This window comes from Aotus nancymaae, unplaced genomic scaffold, assembly GCF_030222135.1.
Source record: "Aotus nancymaae isolate 86718 unplaced genomic scaffold, 86718_ANA_hifiasm-v0.15.2.pri h1tg000092l, whole genome shotgun sequence".
In the NCBI taxonomy this organism is placed as follows: Eukaryota; Metazoa; Chordata; class Mammalia; order Primates; family Aotidae; genus Aotus; species Aotus nancymaae.
Window position 1 is genome coordinate 9,859,586 of NW_026988507.1, and position 21,274 is coordinate 9,880,859.

General features: G+C 34.1%; 1 protein-coding gene across 1 annotated transcript in view; it reads right to left on the minus strand.

Annotated features, from left to right (window-relative positions):
* Window positions 1–21,274, minus strand: part of LRRK2 (leucine rich repeat kinase 2) — a 147,521-nt gene that overhangs the window by 121,319 nt on the left and 4,928 nt on the right. The window contains exons 3-10 of the mRNA XM_021673776.2: window positions 18,722–18,831; window positions 15,448–15,536; window positions 13,135–13,269; window positions 10,603–10,737; window positions 7,999–8,130; window positions 2,051–2,170; window positions 842–984; window positions 672–751 (exon numbers count right to left, since the gene is read on the minus strand). Of these exons, the coding sequence (XP_021529451.2) occupies window positions 672–751; window positions 842–984; window positions 2,051–2,170; window positions 7,999–8,130; window positions 10,603–10,737; window positions 13,135–13,269; window positions 15,448–15,536; window positions 18,722–18,831 (944 nt within the window). The remainder of the gene's footprint in view (window positions 1–671; window positions 752–841; window positions 985–2,050; window positions 2,171–7,998; window positions 8,131–10,602; window positions 10,738–13,134; window positions 13,270–15,447; window positions 15,537–18,721; window positions 18,832–21,274) is intronic.

Sequence of the window (21,274 nt, forward strand, 5' to 3'; positions counted from 1 at the left end):
ATATAAAACCCAGAGGATACCCACTGCAAATAGCGTAAGTATAATCATTTGCCATAAAACACAAAGGCCCATGGATATGAAACAAACCTGATATACACAAAACTCCTTGCTACAGTTTGTATCTTTGGGAGATAGTGTCGGTCTTATAATATTTGAATGGCATTCTTATGAAAGAGTTATCAGGAGACAACAGTTTCAAATAACCCTCTCAAAAAAGACAGGTCAACTCTGTCACATCAGATGGGAACTTATCATAGGAAGCTCTCTAACCAAATCTAATTCCTGTTATTGACAACCTGCTGGCTAATCACCACCGAAGAAAAGATCACAGATGGCTCTGCAATTTCTATCACCCAAGATAAATTAATACGGCATTTTAAAACAATTAGCCAAAAAACAGAAAGATACTTTTGCCATGATTCATGAATTACTGAATGATTCTTGATTCTAAATCTCTCAATAATAACTCTCAAACATTCTACCTTTTCTAATTACTGAAGGTAATAAGATCAAAACACTACATACCCACTAATATTTTGCAGCAACATCTAAAACATAAATACCCATATCAAAAATATTTCTAACAATAAAAGTTATGGTTAAGGTATTTTATAGGTATAGATTTAAAATATAACTGAAAATTTCTATCATATGAAATCAAAACTACTGACTGGCCATCTTCATCTCCAATCTTCTCATGTAAACTGCTTTGGTACATAAGGAGATTATTTAGTGCCCAGCATGCAGCCTCCTAAATTAAGAGAGAAAAAAGAAATCTGTCAAAATATAAATGATTGGCAAACATAATTTTGAATAACACTAATATTTATGAGAGTCCAACCTGCACATGCTTGTTCTTTCTATGCCACGTTAATGCTTTGTAACAGGCTTCCAGCCAAAACAATTTATCTTCTTCCCCCTCATCATCATTCTCCTGATTCTCATTCTTTTCCTCTAAGTCTTGATTTAAGAAAATGGTCTCAGCTTGAAAAAAATTAAAAATAAATAAAAACATTATATATATAATCTACTTAACAGTTTAACCAACTTTAAGTCCATATTTTGGACTTTAAGTCCAGGCACTCGTAGCAGTGCCTGGCACACAGAAAGTCCCCTGTACTGGAAGCCACCTTAACCAACTTTAAGTCCATATTCTTTGGCAATATTACCAAAAGAATGAGGTGTGCTTTAGCAGAAGCCTTGGTCAATTCTAAAGGTCAATTTTAATATATTACACACCTCATAATACTACCATCCTATATAGATAAATGATAAAATGAGGAAGAGGGTACCAGAAAAAAACCTAATAAACTAAAGGAGGATTATTTGAAAAGATCAGTTCATTGCAGCACTACTTACAATAGCCAAGACACGGAATCAACCCAAATGCCCATCAGTGATAGACTGGATAAAGAAAATGTGGTACATATATACCATAGAATACTATGCAGCCATAAAAAATGAGATCATGTCCTTTGCAGGGACACAGATGGAGCTGGAAACCATTATCCTCAGCAAACCAATGTATGAAGAGAAGACCAAACACTGCTCGTTCTCATAAATGAGAGCTGAACAATGAGAGTACGTGGACACAGGGAGGGGAACAATACTCACTGGGGCCTGTTGCGGGGCAGGGCTGGGGGAGGGAGAGCATTAGGAAAAATAGCTAGTGCATGCTGGGTGCAATATCCTAGGTGATGGGTTAATAGGTACAGCAAACCACCATGGAACACATTTACCTATGTAACAAACCTGCACATCCTGCACATGTACCCCAGAACTTAAAATACAAATATAATTTTTTTAAAAAAGAGTAGCTGCTTAATAACAAAGCTAAATCAAGCACGATATAAGCAAAACTCTACATCAAGATGTGTACACTTGTCACAACTGTTAGTTTCCTTGAAAGTATCTTCTAATAGAAAATGAGTTACACAGGACAGAAAAGGCATTGAATGCTTCCTTCCGTACATATGATTATCTTGTTACAATGTTCATATTTGATGTCAAATGCATCTGTGAGAATCTCCTTTTTAGCGAAGTTACTTACTGAGAAGGGCCAAACAGCTGAGTGCTGAGATTTGTAACGCCGTGTTCTCTGGGTACTGCTGCACAGCTTTCACCACAAACTCGTGGACTTCGTTTAATACCAGAATATTAAAAAAATTACCTAAAAGTTAAATGAAACATTAGCTGAATTCTCACCCATGGAAGTTAAATACCTTTAACATACACTATTTACATCAATAATTTTGAATAGTGATGAATATTTATTGCCATTAAAACACTTACTTTAATTAAAATAGCTTAATATGATTGAGTAAAGTTTTGAAATTTTATTTTATGCTGTCATTTAATTATCTTACTTAGACAATGGAAGTGACTGAGCAAAAATAATGAGACTAGTTTGGGTTGTATTAACTGCATGTTGTCTGATTCCCTCTCATGTCATGTCTGTTACACATGGCACCACAATATCCATTGTATAAAATAACTTTCTACCTTTTAAAGATGAAACTTTTAAATACACCTTTTAGAAGAGGCAATATTAAATCATTTTGCTGAAAAACCCTCTTTCAATTAAAGGAATACTGCTCAGAAAATTCACTGGTATGCTTACCATTATTTGATCTTGTCTATGACGATCTCAAAAAAAAAAAAAAAACTACAAGAAGAAGAAGATATTTCACCACCTCCAACCCACCCCAGGAAGAACTCCCATGTCTATTTATACCCACTCTTCTGAGAATTAATATGATATCCAATAGTCTAAATCCTTATGAGGAAAAACTTTATCTGATATCCCAGAAATATGTACCTTCTTCCATTTGGCTTATTTGTAACTCACCAACAGTCACCAAGCTTTTTTCTAAAAGAAAGAATTGAAACTCCTATTCATCTGTAAGTGTAACTAAGTGATCTGTGAGATTCAAAGCCAGAAATGGAAAAAATCCTGGATCATAAAAAACCTAATGCCCAAACCAAATATTCATCAACGGGCTCACAATCAAAAGGCAGTTGAACCAAGCAGAGCGCGCCTTTACCAACGTCTGCCAGAGCTGTTGCCTCTTCCACATTCACCCACCAAGCAGACATGCTTCACAGCCGTTAGTGATCACTAGTGCTTTCAAAAAGATTTTCTTCTACTTTTACCAGCTTGTCTAAACTTGGGTTGTCCCCATCACTCTCTTCACCGTATTATACCCACACCACTGCTGGCAGCTGTTCTGTCATTGTCTTGCTGTGTGACTCTGAGAAAACGGCAGGATTGTCTGAACTTTATGTTCAGACAACTTGTGTGAAAATACACAGTAAACTGTACAAAGCCCTTAAATGCATTAAGCCCATAATTAGATTACGTAATTTGGCAAAATGTTAAATATTTATTTATTTGCTTGAGGTTTTAATTTTAACTATGAAGAAAAAGTTAAGAGTTTTATTCAGCTTCTTTTGAAACAATAAAGCAATAATGAATTATCTACTCATTAAATAGAACAAATAATAATCCACTACGAAATAAGAGAAAAAAGCATCTTTACCTGAAGATCAATTTGATCACTTTTTATTTTCAAAAAATGTTACAGAATAATACAAGTTACATATGACATGACAGTTGCCATGGTTTATTTAATTTTTACAGTATAATATCAAGCACCTATAATGTGTTCTTCTAGACCAATTTGACAGTAAGGCAGCATTTCCCTAATCACAAAAACAAAACCACTTCTTCCTCTGGCTCATTTCAAGAAATTAAGGTGAACTCACATTTTAATGTAACATGTGCAAGTTATAACTTGACTGTGGTAAATTGTAAAACATGAAACAGAGAATTGTACAGGAGTGTGCTACTCTAACACCTAGATTAAACAAATTGACTTTGAATTAAAACATTATCAGAAATCAGCCAGATTAAACAAATTGACTTTGAATTAAAACATTATCAGAAATCAGCCAGATTGTACCACTACAACTTTCTCATCAAAAATAACGAGTAAAGTATCACCTGATAGAGATAAACTAATAATCAGCTACCACATTTTAGAAGAAATATTTCTTTAGGGATGAAGAAATCTGGGTTCTCCTAATTTCAGCCCTTACTGTTTACATGATCTTGAATAAAACACAAAGACTTGTTGAACCACAGGACCTCATCCGTAAATGTGGAAATAATAACCATATCCCATCTCCTAAGACTGTTGCATGGATTAAAAATACTGTGTACATATGTATATCTGCAAACACACTATTTATATTTGTATATATATAAATGTATATATATTTGTATATATAAATGTATCTATATTTATAAACATTTGCATATTTGTATATATGTGTATTTATATACACATATTTATATACATTTGGATATAAATTTTTATGTACATTTCTATACATTTATAAATACATATTTATATGTATTTATATGCAATGTATATATATGTATACATACAGTATACAAGTAGATTCATATATATGAAGTATATAAGTATATATATACTTTGGAAACTATGAAAGAAATGTGAAAATATTAAAATATTATCTTACAGTTTTAGTCATATAATAACATTCAATAAATGCTTATCAAGGAAAGAAACAACTAAAGTTGTGCATGTAAAATAGAATTCAACTTACAAAAAATTCATTTTAACTGAAACTAGGAACTTTCCTAATGGTAAAATCAATTTCCAAATTATACAGGGGATATAGTCATGACACTAGAATTGAAAACACAAGTTGCTAAAATGGAGACATGCCAATTAGTTTTTTCAAATGATTAATGATTTTCCCCCAATAGTAATGATGAAAAACTAAATGCCTATTAAAATAATCCTAATTTTGCACAAAATATTCCTGGTTATTCTTTTGGGCAAATGTCATCAGAATCAATTTCCAACAGTTAACAATCACTTCTTATTATTTACCAACCACTCACTTTTAAGCACATTGTTGTGCTCACTCACAAAAATATCAAGGAAATTTCCAAGGTGTGTGTGTTGAGAGGCAGGGGTAGTTCAAAAAGAAGTTGAATCAAAAGCTCTGAGTTCAAAGCCAGAGTAGTCTTGTGGGAAAGCATGAATTCTGGCACTGCATTAAACAAACTAGTTTCAGACTATCTCCAAAGTAAGGTAATTCAAACCAGAGTCTCTCACAGTAAACCTGGATCTTAAGATCCTAAACTGCTACCAGGTCAGTCCTGTGCTCTGGCTACTGGAAAACACCTCTGAAGGAGCATCTTTAATTTAAGTCCTCAGGATGCTCAAATATTAAGCTCAACTAAAGAGAAACTCAAAAGCATACAAGAAAACATGACTGATGGGCAGTAGGCCTAGAAGCTGTTGGTTTAGACTCCACAGAACTTTATATATAGTTAACAGATACAAAACACAAAATGGCTATGGATTAATCATTAAAGACATAAAAGAATTTTAGAGGCTGCCAAAACTCACCTGGTATATATGAAAATAAAGAGAGAAGATTTTTAGAAATGTTTTCAAAAATCTAATAAATGACCAAGTTGAATTTATCAGGGAGAGCAAAGTGGCTTAGTATTAGAAAACTTGTAGATGTATTTTTTCATATTAACCAAATGAAAAGGGGAAAAAAAAAGACTTACTACATTTTAAATATATTTGATAAAATTTAATATTCATATATGATTTTTGTAAAGCCCACATTGTAAAAATAAAAGCAAACAAGAAACAAAATAAAATTTTTAAATAATTTTTTTAAATTTAAACTCTTATGAGATGCATTATTTTGGATGGGAGAATATTAAAATGTTCTGTTTAAAATCAGGAAAAAGAGTAAGATAAAGATGTCTACTATCATTGCCTCTATTTAACATGTAAGAAGAAAAGGAAATGAAATAAAGAATATAAGAAGCAGAAAGGAAGAACTCAGACTGTCATTTATTACAAATTATATAATTGTTATATAGAGAACTTAAGGGCATTTAGAAACAAATTGTCAGAATTAACAAAAGAGTTCAGAAAGGTAGGTTAGCTCGAAATACAAAAAATCATTTGCATTTCTTTATGAAAACACAATTCAAAAATATGATTTTAAAAGAGATATCATTTATAATAACAAAAAATAAGATATGTAGATATGTAGAAATAACTAAGATGTGCAAGACATGTATAGAAGAAATTATAATGTAAAGATGTCAATTCTTCTTAAAATAATCCACATATTTTGTGCAATTCCAGTCAAAATCCCAACAGTGTTTTACAGAAAACTGGACAAGTTAATCCTAAAATTTGTATAGAATAGTATAGGCCCAAGAAAAAAGTCAAGCTGTGCCTAAAAAAAAATGCATAGTGACTTGACCTATTAGCTTTTCAGATATCAGGACTTACAGAACTATTAATATAAATAGTGTTATATTGATTCAGATAAATCAGATTAATGCACCAGAACAGCAAGAACAGAACATAAATATATATTTGATGTACCACACCACTGGGAAATGGGTGAATCTATAATAAATTATGCTATGATGATAACTATCTCTCCATATTGACAAAAGAGGGGGAATGGGTTCTTACTTTACAAAAAGAAACTTTAACAGTTTAATAAATGAGAAAGAGTTAGAATAAAATATACAATATATTTATTATCTTAGGGAAAGGAAGGATTCCTTAAACAAAGTAACTAATTATTAAATTTAACTATATCACAAAAGCCACCATAAAGATGGTGAAAGGACATGCTATAAGTCAAGGGAAGGTATTTTCAATACATATAACCTACCACCAAGACATTATTATCCAGAATCTATGAATCAGTTTTAAAAAGACAGACTATCCTGTGAAAAATATTGATAAATGACAGATTGCGTATTTCAACAAAGAAGGACATACCAATGGCAAATAAATATATATTTTTAATATTCACCCTTATTCATATTTTTCTAAAAACATGATAGTAGTAGAATGAAACAAGAAAGAAATCAAATATCCATGGATAGACAAATGGGAAAATAAATTGTGGTATATCCAAATAATAGAATACTACATGCAACCACATGCAGAAATATTTCTGATTCTTATAAACATAGTATTGATATTTGAAAATTACAGAAGACAATATACAGTATGATTACATTTTGATGAAGCAAAAGTAGGTAAACAGTAACAATTTTACTTAAAGAAACATTAAAATGTAGTAAATCATATTTACAAGGCAAGTGATTTGTAAACACAAAATTCTAGAGAGTGTTAACCTCTATGGAGAAAGCAAGGCAGGAAGAAGACCAGTTTAGCTTCCACCACTAGGAGCATACAATATTTAAGTTGGATGGCGAGTTCTTTGCATTATGCTTTACATTTATACATATCAACTCTTACATAATTATATTATAAATATAGCCATAACGATAAAAAACTCAACTATAGAACTACCTCTATAAAAATAAGATTAAGATAATACTTTTTTTTTCTTTTTTTTTTTAAGACAGAGTCTCACTCTGTTGCCCAGGCTGAAATGCAGTGGCATGATGGCCAACTGCAACCTCCACCTTCTGGGTTCAAGAGATTCTCATACCTCAGCCTTCTGAGTAGCTGGGATTACAGGCACCTGCCACCATGCACCGATAACTTTTTTGTATTTTTAGTGGAGACGGGGTTTCACCCTGTTGGCCAGGCCAGTCTCAAACTCCTGACCTCATGTGACCCAACCACTTCTGCCTCCCAAAGTGCTGGAATTACCTGCGTGAGCCATCGCACCCAGCCGAGATAATACTTCTTTTACATTCTACACACCTATTTTTGACACTCTTTTAAAATTCCATCTAGGCATAGCAGAACAGTTTGTTACTTTACAGTATTTTTTTTTAATTTACTTTTTCTGGGACTTTACAATATTTTCATTCAAAGTATGTCAATATGCTACTTATCTATTATTATGCAACATATATATGTTTACATATATAAAACATATATATTATATACATGTATATCATACAGATTGTGATGATAGATTAACTAAGAAACTCACCTAATGTAAGCCTATGGAGCAAGCAGCAACTCACTTCTTGAATTTTTTCACTGAAAGGGAATGCTTTCATAGCTTCCACCACAATATTATAACACCTGACATTGCCACTCATGAGGACTTCCACATTATTGCCTGAATTTAAAGAGATCATAATTATCAATAAGGTAACCATTTTCTCCTTTCAAATTTGCATACAAAGCTATCTTATATAGATTGTAAATAGAGGGCAACATAATGACTGCATTTCCAAATTTAAACATCATGTTCTGTCAGCAGCTGTAAAAAATGCTATGCTGTTTATTGATAACATAATGGAATGTAGGACTCATCTTTATTATTAAGGAAAAATTACTTTATTCCTGTTTCTTGGCATAAAGCCTTAAGACCAAAAAAAGAAAAAATTCAGAGTACTTTTAGTACTGAAAATGAAATGAAAAGTACTGAAGATAAAAGTCTGAAAATATAATGTATTGGTCATAAGTTTTCAAATAAATATATTCAAATAAATTGGAGGATCTATTTCTTAATGAGGCTCGATCCCATTGGATAATGACTTTTGCATTGTTTGTTTTTCCCAACCACAGAAATAAAATCAGGAATAAGCCACAAGACAGAACATTTAAAATCAACTATGACCCATTTCCTCCAATCCAGAAGAGCAACCAATGTACAAGGCAGCAAAATCAAGCTTCCTGAAGGCTCCAAAATAGCTGGGAGAAAAGATGGGAGAAGGGAAGAGGGGAGGCATAATATTAAAATACATATCCAAAGGACAAACACAGGTGAAACAGAGAGGTAGGAAAAACTCTACCAGGAAAAGCAATTAATCAATAAAGGGAGTGAGAGACACGAAACTACATAGAGAAAATATGTATATCTCTGTTTGAAATGTTAACTTTTTTTTTTAAAAAAAAGGCTGTTTGCAAAACATTTTAGTTTCTTTTTTGGCACAGCCCCAACTAATCAACTGTTTTCACAAAAAGTATATTATAATGCTTAAACCTAGAAAAAAATTTAATAATGTAAGGAAATGGTCTGTTAAAGCAATTATCTGCTTTGATTCAGAACAATAGACTTAAAGACCGAAAAGCAAATGTTTTTCAGTTAGAATCAGTGTTTTAAAAACTCTTGACTTCTTAATTTTTAGCTGCTACCTTCTTTGACTTTTGCATTATGAATCAACACATTTTTACTGGAGTTATGTCAGATGTGAGTGAAAAACAATGGATTCCTAAAACCGCCAGCCCAAAATAAATAAATAAATGAATATATATAGCCAAGGAAAAGTATAATGAAAAATATATTCAGTTTGTTTGCAGTGATGACTCAGAGAGATGTAAAAGCATGTCCTTTCTCTATTATTGTTCAGCCCCACCCACTTCCCAGTGTTTAATTTCCTTTGGATAAGAAAACATTGTGATTTTATAAACATCACCAAAAAAAGGCATTCTTTCACAAGGGCATTGGGTTTTCACCCTGCCTACACTGAAAGCTCCTCACACCTTCAGACTGACATAGTAATTTCCATATCTGAAACCATAAATGCATATTACATATAGTAAACAACATACAAATAAAATACATATTTTGCAATAATCCTGTCAGTGATTTTGGAATACTTATTACATACCATGTACTATTCTACATTGTTTAACTCATTTAATCCTTAAAACTTCACATGTGTGAATATAAAAATATCACTAGATAAATGCATATGTATATTCTGTAGAAACCCACACAAGTAACACATGAAATACAAAGTGTTAATGGGCACTTACAAAACACAACAGAATATGAGCCATTATTTTAGCCTATTAGCAATCATTGGTGGCATACACATCAAATTAGTTTCTTCTGATTAATATTATTGGTGAAAAATCTGACTAGATTTCAAAACATCTTTAAAATGCTAATCATGAATCAAAATAAAATTCAAACTCCTTCATGTGGCTTTTTAGGACCTCCATGCTCTCCACTCCATGTCTCTGGCCTCATCCTCTGCCTCTTATCAAGCTCCTTGCCTCCGTCAATGAAACACAAATGGGTATTTGGGGATGTGCATGCACAGTGACACACATGCATGCATGCCACATTCACACTCATAACCCCACACCTTTACTGAGCTACTTTTGTCTTCTTGAAAGCACTCTGCTCTCTCTTGAGCCAGCATCTTTACACTAATTGTGCCCACTTTCTGGGCCACTTTGCCTGCATTCTCACTTCAGCTCATACCTCCTTGCACAGGAAGCTCTACTTACTCAATCTTTGCTAAGAGACATTGCCTCACTTTCTATTTGTTTTTCTAACTCTAGGTACTTCTGTCATTGTAATCGCCTCTGTACTTATATGTGTCCCCTATTGTACTAGGAGCTCTAAAAAAGTAAGGAACATATTTGTATTTTCCACTATGGTTTCCCAAGCACCAAGCCCATAGCCAGCTTTTGTATAGTGTCAATGAATGTAAATTAATTAAATGAATAAATGAATGAATGGGTTTACCATCCACAAGTTTCTAAAGAATAAATATTGTTAAACTATACTCAGAAAGACATATACCATGATTTTTCAGATACAAAAAAGAAATCACAAATAAATGCTACTTACATGGAATCGCTAGAGAATGTAAACAATGCAGCACATGAAGCACAATTTCCTCTTCTTCTTGAAAATTTTTTAATGCACTTAACAATATCATATAATCTTTGTTCTCAACGAATTCAGTCAGTTGCTCCTCTGAGACTAAAAAATGAAAGACAAAAATACAGAATAAGTTTAAAGATGAGATAAAAGTTTAATTATTCAAAAATTACAATATTCATGATAGTTGTATAAGATACATCAAGTATGATCTCCTTAAATAAAATATACATATTTGTAAAAACAGCCCTTCCTAAGAATGATATAATAGGAAAAAGCAAGCTATGGAGATTAAAATAATTTTGTTTTGGCCTATGTTAGTTACTCCATGCTTTCAAACATAAAAGTACTAGTCAGCAAACAGTTCTCAGAAAAACAAAATTATTTACAATTTCACTTGGGAAATTCTAGAGAAAACTGACAGTGACTACAAAAGATGGCCACCTGGAACTGGACATATTGCAATACATAAAAGGGAGGCATTAATGGTAGACTGCTAAAGGGTAGCTCAGCTAAACCTGTCGGTTCAAGAGTTGTGAATTTGAGCAAATGGCAAGTAATCAGACTTTGAAATACTCTCTTACTGGTTTTCCATCACACAGCAAAATATACATCATTGATTTTCACAATTAAAGTCATTTCATCAAGCCAGTAAGTTCCATTTGGAATCATTGTTACTGGGCAAGAACATCAAAAATATGTATAAAAGTCTAGTTTATCTAGCCTGAGAATGACACCAGAAATACGTTAGAAAATGCAGCACTCTAAGCAATTAACATTAATGTTTTTTTAATTTTATGTCAGAGTGTCCCTATATACTTCTATAATGTGAAATTGGTTAAGTTTTTCTAACAAGTGAAGAATATCAAGGAACTTTCTCACTTTATGGTCTAGCTTCCACAGTACACTTCCAAATTCTGAAAATTAACTACGTAGTTGCCCCTGAGTCCTGGAGAACTTGAATCTCCTGGAAAAATCAGAAATTTTTCTACTCTACATTTATAAGCATAACCCTCTCAGAACTGATGATTTTTCTACTGAGTAACATTCTTCTTTGTAACATTCCATGGTCTATCTCCAGTGTCCTAGATGGACTAAACAGCGCTGGTGAGAGAATGATGTCAGCCCTTCTTCCATGAATAAGAATGTGCCCCTAAGCTTCCACACACAAGGTTATAGGCCCTGCAAAAAAATAGAACCTCAACTTCATCCTACTGCTCATCAAAAGCTCAGTTGCAAGATATAACATTTATACAAGATAGCCTGAAAGACATTCCTTACTTGCAATAAGCTATCTTCTACTTTACGGTGTATGATTACCAAAGAGCTGGGTACCAGGCCCATGCTATTCTGACTTTTGACAGAGTCACTCTCACTGCAATATGCTTTGTATTCCTTGCAAAATGTATGTCCTTTATTGTCTCATCCAGGGAGACCCATGGGAAAATGTTTCTCAGATATCCCAGGAGACCAATTGCTTCTCCTGAGTAATAGATTTACTTTTATCTTAAGGAACTTTGTAATCAATGATATTAACCTCTTTTTTTGTCAGATAGGAAGCAAACAGACAAATTTATGGCCCACCCCTTTGCAAATATGCAGGACCCTAAGAACACAGTAAACTTAACCTAGCTTTACACTGTTGTCCCTTCACCCATTTTCTCATCCATTGTGTTTACTGTTGTGCATTATAATTATCTATAAGCTGTTTAAAATCCTTCTGGAAGGAGACAGGGAATTCAAGAGTTATCAGGTGATCTATCTCATTCCGGGAACTACGAGAAATTAGACTGGTAAACTGATAACTGACACAGGACCTGCATAAATCACTCTTATCCTAAACCCCTAGCACAGGTGGCTCTTATAATGATACAAAAGGGGCTCTCAAAATAATTGGTAATTGAACTGCACTGTCACAAGCTCTGTGCCCTCAGGCAGATTGCTCATTTCACTGTTCTGACCTGCTTCCTCCTCAGGCCACTGGAAAGGCTAAACAAGGACTCCAACTAACTCTAAAATTACATGATAATCTCAGTTATCAATCTAGGGCCAGGCTATGAAATGCATATTAGTCTTTTTCCTGAGGGACACTTCGTAAACCTCCTGGCTCTTCATACAGAGCCTTTAGCAATTTCTAAGATTTCTGATGATGACTCAACATCATAAACCCAATGTAACCCATGTTTGGCTTAATAGTTTTATTTTTTCTTTCATAACACCCACACATTCAGTTTTCAAAGTAAACCTTATGCCTTGTTAAGCAATTTAAGAAAGTCTATTCCAATTGCATGATTTATAACCCATGAATGAAATTCGCTCCACAATAACAAGCAATACTTCTGAACTAACCCCATTCCTCACCTTTGACAGACAACTCCCACTTCTTAATAAATAGTAGGATTTTAGACACCTTATTATAACTGTGTTCTGCTTTTCCCAGTATAAGTTTATTTTTCCTTATATATACTTTAAAATAAGGAATTTGACATTTTAAAATACCTCTCTCAAACAGCACATGTAAAGCTTTGCATCCAAGTTTCTGGACTTCATCATTGGTTGGAAATGAGTGCATGGCATCAAAAATTAACAAGAAAATATCACTTTCTTCATCCAGTATCAGCAAGGTGATTTTACCTGTTTTGAAGAGAATAATATGCTCTCAGTAAACAGCTGCTTTAACATTTAATGTGTTAATTTTTACGTGAAGACTGTGAATTGTTTGTAGACCCATGGGTTTTTGTGTTTTTGTTTGTTTGTTGATAAACCACTTAACTGCCCTGGATGTGAGACTTATCAAGCTCTAGATCTTTCCAAATGAGATAAACTCCCAATTCACTTTACTATAATTTTATGAGTCCCAGTCAGTACTTCTAGCCTAGACAACTTGTCCCAAACTCCTGAAATACATTCCTATGCCTCTTAGACAACATCTGAATATTCCACAAGTACCCCAAACCTAGCCTACTCCTGTCCCCTATCTTCATCAATGACACCATAATCCAATAGCTACCCAAGAGAAACTCCTGAGTCATCTTCTTTCTTCCACCCTCCTTTTCTCTTCTCATTCTCTAGCCAAATAACAAATCAATTCATTACCAAGTCCTTTAAGCATATATCCCACCTATCTTGAAAATTCCTTTTCAAAAAACTCCTTTTGAACAAGGCACCATCATTCCTATTGTGTTTTGCATTCTCATCTAGAACACAAAAACAGCTGCTTAATTGCTCTACAGGCCCCAATCTCTACCCAACTAGTTTATTGCCTGCATTATATTTTTAAAACACAGATGTGAACTTGCAAATCCATTGCTGAAATCTAAGATCTCTCATACTCCTTAGTATGAAAAACAAGACCCTTCACACAAGTGACTACAGTACATGTATCTCATCAGCCCTTCGTCCTTCCACACATTGTCCTCACTCTAAATACGCTACACTCTGCTCGATAAACATTTTCTTCGGTATCTCTTTGTACTTGGATGAACTGCATGTCATACTCTTGCCTTTTGCTAGACCAAACATCTTTTATCATAATCCAAAACATAACACAAATAACATCTATTCTGTTAATAAAAATAATAATACCGGAATAGGAGTGGCAGTACTGTATGAGGCTAACTTCAATATATTCCAGTGTTGGGAGATTTTCAGATTAATAAACCCTCACCTTCCTGTCCACTGCCAAATGGAGAATGAATCCCCCTCAAAACAAAACAAAAATGCCTCCCAAGGATGAGGTTAAACTAAATCATGGTTGGGACTGTTAGTGCATGTTGCACAACACGTTCACGAAAAGTTGTGGTGAAATGCTGAGTACCAGCTTGTTTTTCCCTCATGCATCTCTTAGCCGGGCTGATGAGGACATTTAAAACCTTCCCACCCACATGTCCAGCCTCTGTCATGCTGTCCTCCCAGGCCTCTGCACCCATACTTCTCTCAACCTAAAAAGCCCTCCCCTACATCGAAGGAAACTCCTCCCAGCCCTTCAAGATTAGCTCCCTGTGAGCAGCCTTTCTTCTCTGAACCTTATACAAAGACCAGTGTTCAGCACAACAATGCCAACAACCATGGAATCATTTCAAGATTTTTTTGTTTTAAGGTTTGTTACCTTCCAGGCAAAAGTTTTCTCAGGCAAGACATGGAGAATCAGACCCTGTTTCTACCGCTTAGTGGCTGAAGCAACTTCTCTGCTCTTCAGTGTTTCTCACTTAGAAAACTGAGAAAAATCCTTATCTCAAGGGGTGTTTTCAGGTTCTGTATTTAAAAGCATGTGAAGCATTTTACTTGTGAAGCCTGGCATCTAGCAAATACTCAAGAAGTAATGCTACATATTTTCAAAATGTAACTATGACGGCATACTCCAGAACATGTATTATAGCAAACATATTAAAGACATATATGGAGAAAGGTGTAATAATGGCAAGGGCATGAATGACCACCAACCTAGGGAAATATGAGATGTGGGTGGGACCAGATTTTGGGAGCAAACATCTGGCTACAAATAGAGATTTGGGGATATTAATATATAAGGTAATGTTTAAAACCAAGGTATTGAATGAGATTTTTGAGAGGCAAACTACAGAGAAAAGAGGCAAAGAGAAAAGATGGAAACAGAAAGAATTTCAGAAATAACTGATATTTAGGTTACATTATGGCTGTCCCATCTAGTTCTAAAAATAGATGCAATTTTAGGACATTAAATGAAGCTACCCTAATCCTGATCCTTAAAAAAAATTAAAACACATTTAGCTAATGGTATCAATTTTTTTTTTTAATTTGAATCAACACCAAAAAAACATACACAGGTATTACCTGAAGTTAGGAGGAGATCTAAGGTCTTCAGTCCAATCATTGACAGATTTACACTGGCATTGTGAACTGTTAGCATTTTAAGAATCAATCTAGAGTTAAAAACAGAAATCAAGATGAGAATGAAATATCATACCCAGAAGTTTGCTTATTTAGATTTTTTTTGTTCACTTATTTTTTATTACCCTCATTGTATTTAATTTCCTATAGTGAAGCTTATGTGTTTTTTATTTCTGCTTTCAGAAACAGGTCTTGCTCTGTCTCCCAGGCTGGAATGCAATGGAGCAATCATAGCTCACTGAAACCTCAAACTCTTGGGCTCAAGTGAGCAATCACCCCAGCTCAACCTTCTGAGCTGCTAGGGATACAGGTACACACCACCACACCGGGCTAATTTTATCATTCTTTTCTTGTAGACATGGGTTTTGCTGTGTTGCTTAGGCTGGTCTAAACTTCTGGGCTCAAGTGATCCTTCTGCCTCAGCCTCCCAAAGTCTGAAATTAAAGGTGTGAGCCACCATGCCTAGCTACGTGTGTTTTTTTCTTTCTACAAACCTGAACCAGGTTTATATAAACAGGAAATGTTAATTAGCTTGATTGTGGTAAATATTTTACAATGTACGCATATATCAAATCAATTGTATACCTTAAACATAAGCAATTTTTAATTGTCAACTATACTTTAATAAAGTTAAAAAATCAACAGGGAACTATTACATGTCTCATTTCAAAGGTTAGAAGTACTACTTATTTTCCAATAAATATTCAAATTCAAATATTCAGATTCACTATTTTCATCCAACTCCATATTCGAGAGATTATGAAGCCTTATATTCATCAAGAGAGCAAGCCCATTTTTATATGTGGTGTAAATTTATAAATTATCTTAGACATGTTGATATAGTAAAATATAGAGAGATATAATTAAGAGGTTAGTTTGTGTGTACAAATTAAGAATTCATTTGAATATTTAAATTATTTATTGCTACTATTTTGAAAAGAGAAGTTAAGAATATATTATATTAGAATGTGAACTTAGCATATCAATAATGTTTAGTTAGTTCCAATTCATGAGATTTTAATCCCTAAGTTATCAATTCCAAAATATAATCTCTATAGTCTATTCCTGCACAGTATTGTTTGGCTTTACATTGTTGGGAGAACACTGAACTGGCCACATCTAGAACTTCGTATGTATTCAAGAAATGTTGAATAATCTTCATCTGGCAATTGCAGGAACTGAATGAAGTTGGTCTTCAATTCTCTGCCAGCCTTCCTCCTATTCACCCTGCTCCTACCTCTCCCTGTACCACTCCCACTATTTCTGACTTTGTAACCACAGAAGAAATTTTTCTTCAGTACTGGAAAGTCTTTGGAGGGAAAAAGACTTTGAAAAAAGAGAAATATGTTTTCAATCAATTTTTGCTGGGAGTGATCTAATACACTCCACTGGAGAGAGCAGTGTGTCTATCTTCTTCACAACTGCATTGTTTCTGGCCTAGAGGACTTAAAAAACATTCAATTAATGGAAGATGAATGGCTGAATGAACAAAGTGAGTGAATGAGTGAGTGAATGAAATTTCCTATATAAACATTTATGTAATTTAATTTGAACAGTTGGTTTGTACAGGAATATGACTAGATGAGTTTTCCAAACACTCTCTGAGGCTATAGGTTGGCTCATCTTTCGACATCTTTGAAATTCTCAGCCAAATCAAGGGATGCTTAAAGTTACAATTCCTAATTACTGGTATATTTTGAGTAATTCCTCATAAAATGCTGTACACTTTAGAACTGACACATAGAATTACAGAGATTAGATTGGAAAGGAGAACTCTAATTAATTGTAAATATGCTCTTTCCAAAACACATCCTTTATGTACTAAAAACAAGAAGAGCAACACATTTATCAAATAAGGGAAAATATATAGGCACAGATATGTTCACTTATGGACAAACACATAGCTCTAATTTGTCTAAATTTACAGCACTACTTGATACTGATAAGCAATACAAACATGTAAAAGGTTTATATAAATTAAATTTTCATAAACCATATACCATTGGAAGCCAAAAATATTCACAATTTCCTTTACTGTGGTAAAGAAAAGTCACATTCAATATAAAAAAGATTTAAAGTTAATGACAGAGGTTTTTTGTTTGTTTGTTTTTGAGACAGAGTCTCACTCTGTTACCCAGGCTGGAGTGCAGTGGTGTAATCTCAGCTCACTGCAACCTCCGCCTCCCAGGTTCAAGTGATTCTCCGGCTTAGCCTCCTGAGTAGCTGAGAAGATATTTTAACTGTCAAGAAACAAAGCTATCCAAAATGTATCTTCCTGGAAACACATTCTCCAGAAAACATTTTCTTAATTAATTATGGCTAAGGAAGTAGTCTCATCTAAGAAGACATGATGCTGCAAACTGCAAAAACATAGCTGGTAAAATTGCCATCAAGATTTGGCTGCAGATGTGCTGAGAGGTAATTTCCTCTTTTTGAAAGCCATAGTTTAAACTCACTGTATATATATGAACATATAAATGTACCATTTAAAGATGGTAGAACATCAACTTTCAAATTACTACTTATAGAACTAACTTTTCTCAGTTCCCATATTTTTTAAGAACTAGAGGTTTGTATCAGTTCTATTATTAAAAAGCAAACTGTCTTCATTGTTTGAATTCAAAAGTACTCATCAAAACTCTACAACTTGGCCCAGCACAGTGGCTCACGCCTGTAATCCCAGCACTTTGGGAGGCCGAGGCGGGCAGATCATGAGGTCAGGAGACCAAAACCATCCTGGTCAACATGGTGAAACACTGTCTCTACTAAAATACAAAAAATTAGCTGGGCGTGGTAGCACATGCCTATGGTCTCAGCTACTTGCGAGACTGAGGCAGGGGAATCCCTTGAACCTGGGAGGCAGAGGTTGCAGTGAGCTGAGATCATGCCACTGCACTGGCCTGGTGACAGACCGAGACTCTGCCTCAAAAAAAAAAGAAAAAATCTACAGCTTAATCAGTTGTATAATTAATTGTATGATTATATTATTAAAATAATAACTCCTGACATGTTACCTTACATGTTAGCTTTCTAAATCAAACTTCCAAGTTTAAAGCTCTCTATAAATGTAAATCATTGAATCAAGGAAAAATATCTGTATTTTAAAGAATTTTACAAGAGTAGCCTTGAATTGCAAATACAATGTATCAATGGAAGGTTGTTGTGACTATAGATAAATATTCAAGGCAGTTTGTTTTTACATATCTATCATACTTACTGGTGAACACCAAGGACTTCCCAATCATTTCCAACATCCTGGGGTCCCATTAAGCTTTGCATTGTACCTGGACAGATTTCTATTAATTTGCATAAAAGTGACCAACCCACCTAAAAACAAGAAAGACATACATTCATGTTTTAAAGAATGTTCATAGAACATACCCAGTCAATCATGAATCTCTTCATTCTTAGTGAAATAGATGCTTATCTCACTTGTAAATAATTGTCATAAAACAAAATGATATCCTAAAATGCTTATCAAGAAACAAAAGCAAGCCATATCCTTAGGATATACCTTTCTCCAAAAATCATACCAGAAGGGCATACAAAAAACATAACTTTCTAAATTATGAAGGACATAGACATGCCTATTGTCTAAATAAGGCAAAATAAAATAAACTACAAAAAAATAGTTTTAGAGGTTGTGCCAAGTTTATTAAGTGTAAGAATGGCTATTGAATCCTTAGTACTTCTTTTCTTGTTTTTTTGGTTTTGGTTTTGGTTTTGGTTTTGAGATAGGGTCTCACCCTGTCACCCAGAGTGTATTGCAATGGCGCAATCATAGACCACTGCAGCCTAGAACTCCTGGCCTCAAGTGATCCTCCCATCTCAGCCTCCCCAGTAGCTGGGACTGCAGGTATGTGCCACCACACCCAGCTAATTTTTTTATTTTTTGTGAAGACAGGGGTATTCCTATGTTGCCCAGGCTGGTCTTAAACTCCTGTGCTCAAGCAGTCCTCCTGATTTGGCCTCTCAAAGTGCTGGAATTACAGGTGTGAGCCTCCACACCTGGCCCTTGATAGGTTTTAAGTCATATCTACCTGACAGAATTTCCTCCACATATTTAAAATTTTAGTTATAGAAAAAAATGAAGTGGCTTAGAATGAAGGATTAGGGGATGCTGGAGATTTTAATAGCAATTTTAAATGGCTGCTCCCCAAGTAATGAAGCTGGACTAATAGAAGCAATAAATATGGCATTTTAAGCAATTGAAACTACATCCGGTAGGAGAAAAAAGAGAAAAGGCTGTATAATATAGACAAGAGGTAGAACTCCTCAATGGCTCCCTCTAGCTTTCTCTAGAATTAATTGATAAGGTCTAGAGATCACAGACACCCCTAGTGTAGGCGCTTTCATATTTCGAAATAAAGTTTGAACTTATGGATGCATTCTAAGTATATCTTCACTAACTGTTTACATGATGCCAACTTGACTAAGCTGCTCTTTACCTCTGAAAAAAACCTGAAAGTCTTGATTTCAAATGAGAGATTAAAATGAACCTACTCTTCCTACCGTAGACTCCTCTCTAAATGTAAAAGATCTTTAAATATTTCATCATACTATAGAACTATACTTGACATGGTCATAAAAAACAAATGAGAAAATGCATATATATGTGTACCATCTAGAGATTAATGGAAAAGTACCTAAGTGTGATATGTAATAAATACCAATATAATAGCAATACTGAAAGTAAGACTCAGTGTGAGTTGAAATTACTCAGAGAAGAATATATTATGAAGAGGTAGAACTTGAGCCAGATTTTACAAGAACTGATGAGTGGTGAGGAGAGTAGGCTGCTACATGATAAGAAAACTGCTACAGGGAAGAGGCTATTTTGGGATAAGACTGGATGCATCAGTAAAGTTAAATGTTGCAAGGAGTTGAATGACAAGGTGAGAAATCTATATGCATCCAATAAAGAATAATGGCACAAGTTTCCTACGTGTTTACAGGAGTAAACAAGGGCTATGTCAGGAAGATAAAAATGATTACTCAAGATCTTTTTACAGTATTATTTTTGGAACTTTTCCAGATTAAACATATATTCCTTTATTTCATCATTACTTCCTTTTACATAATTTCAAATTGCTTTAAAAGGCAGCAATTTCTGACAGCTATTTCTACCTATACTATTTAAGTAGTACATCCTCCTCCACATAAGCTGAACAGACATTGACAATCCAGCTGTCATAGAAACCAACTATTTTTGTGCTTTCATAAAATATATCAAGACTTTTTTTCAAACTATTTAAGAAAAAAACACTCTGAACAGCTTTTGGTGGTAAAAAAAAAAAAAAAAAAAAAAAAAAACATGTAGGATGCCAAACTCATCTCTATACCTACAAAGCTGACTCAAGGAAAAATCCTGTTTTGTTTTGGTTGGTGAAGCAACAGCATCAGTAAGTGCTCTGCAAAAAGATTCAGGCAACTGAGCTCTCCAGCACTACATGGAACTTCTGTGACTAAACAGAATCTCCGGCAGCAAAGCAGAGGTAACAATTGATCCATTAATCTATTCAATTAAAAGCTCATCTTTCAAAGAGAGAAGGTTCCCATCCTGCACAGTTACAATACCATTAAACAGGTAGTTTTACTTCATTATAATTATTGTAAGAACTCAAGCATGTAATTAATGCGCACAAGGAAAGAGTCTAGGGGTTAAAGAAAATTTTTTAGCCAATTCCATTTATTTTGCTTCCCTTCTTCAAAGGTTGAAATTGTGAGAACCAAAAGATGTAAAATTTAGGAGCATAGTGAAATAATGGGC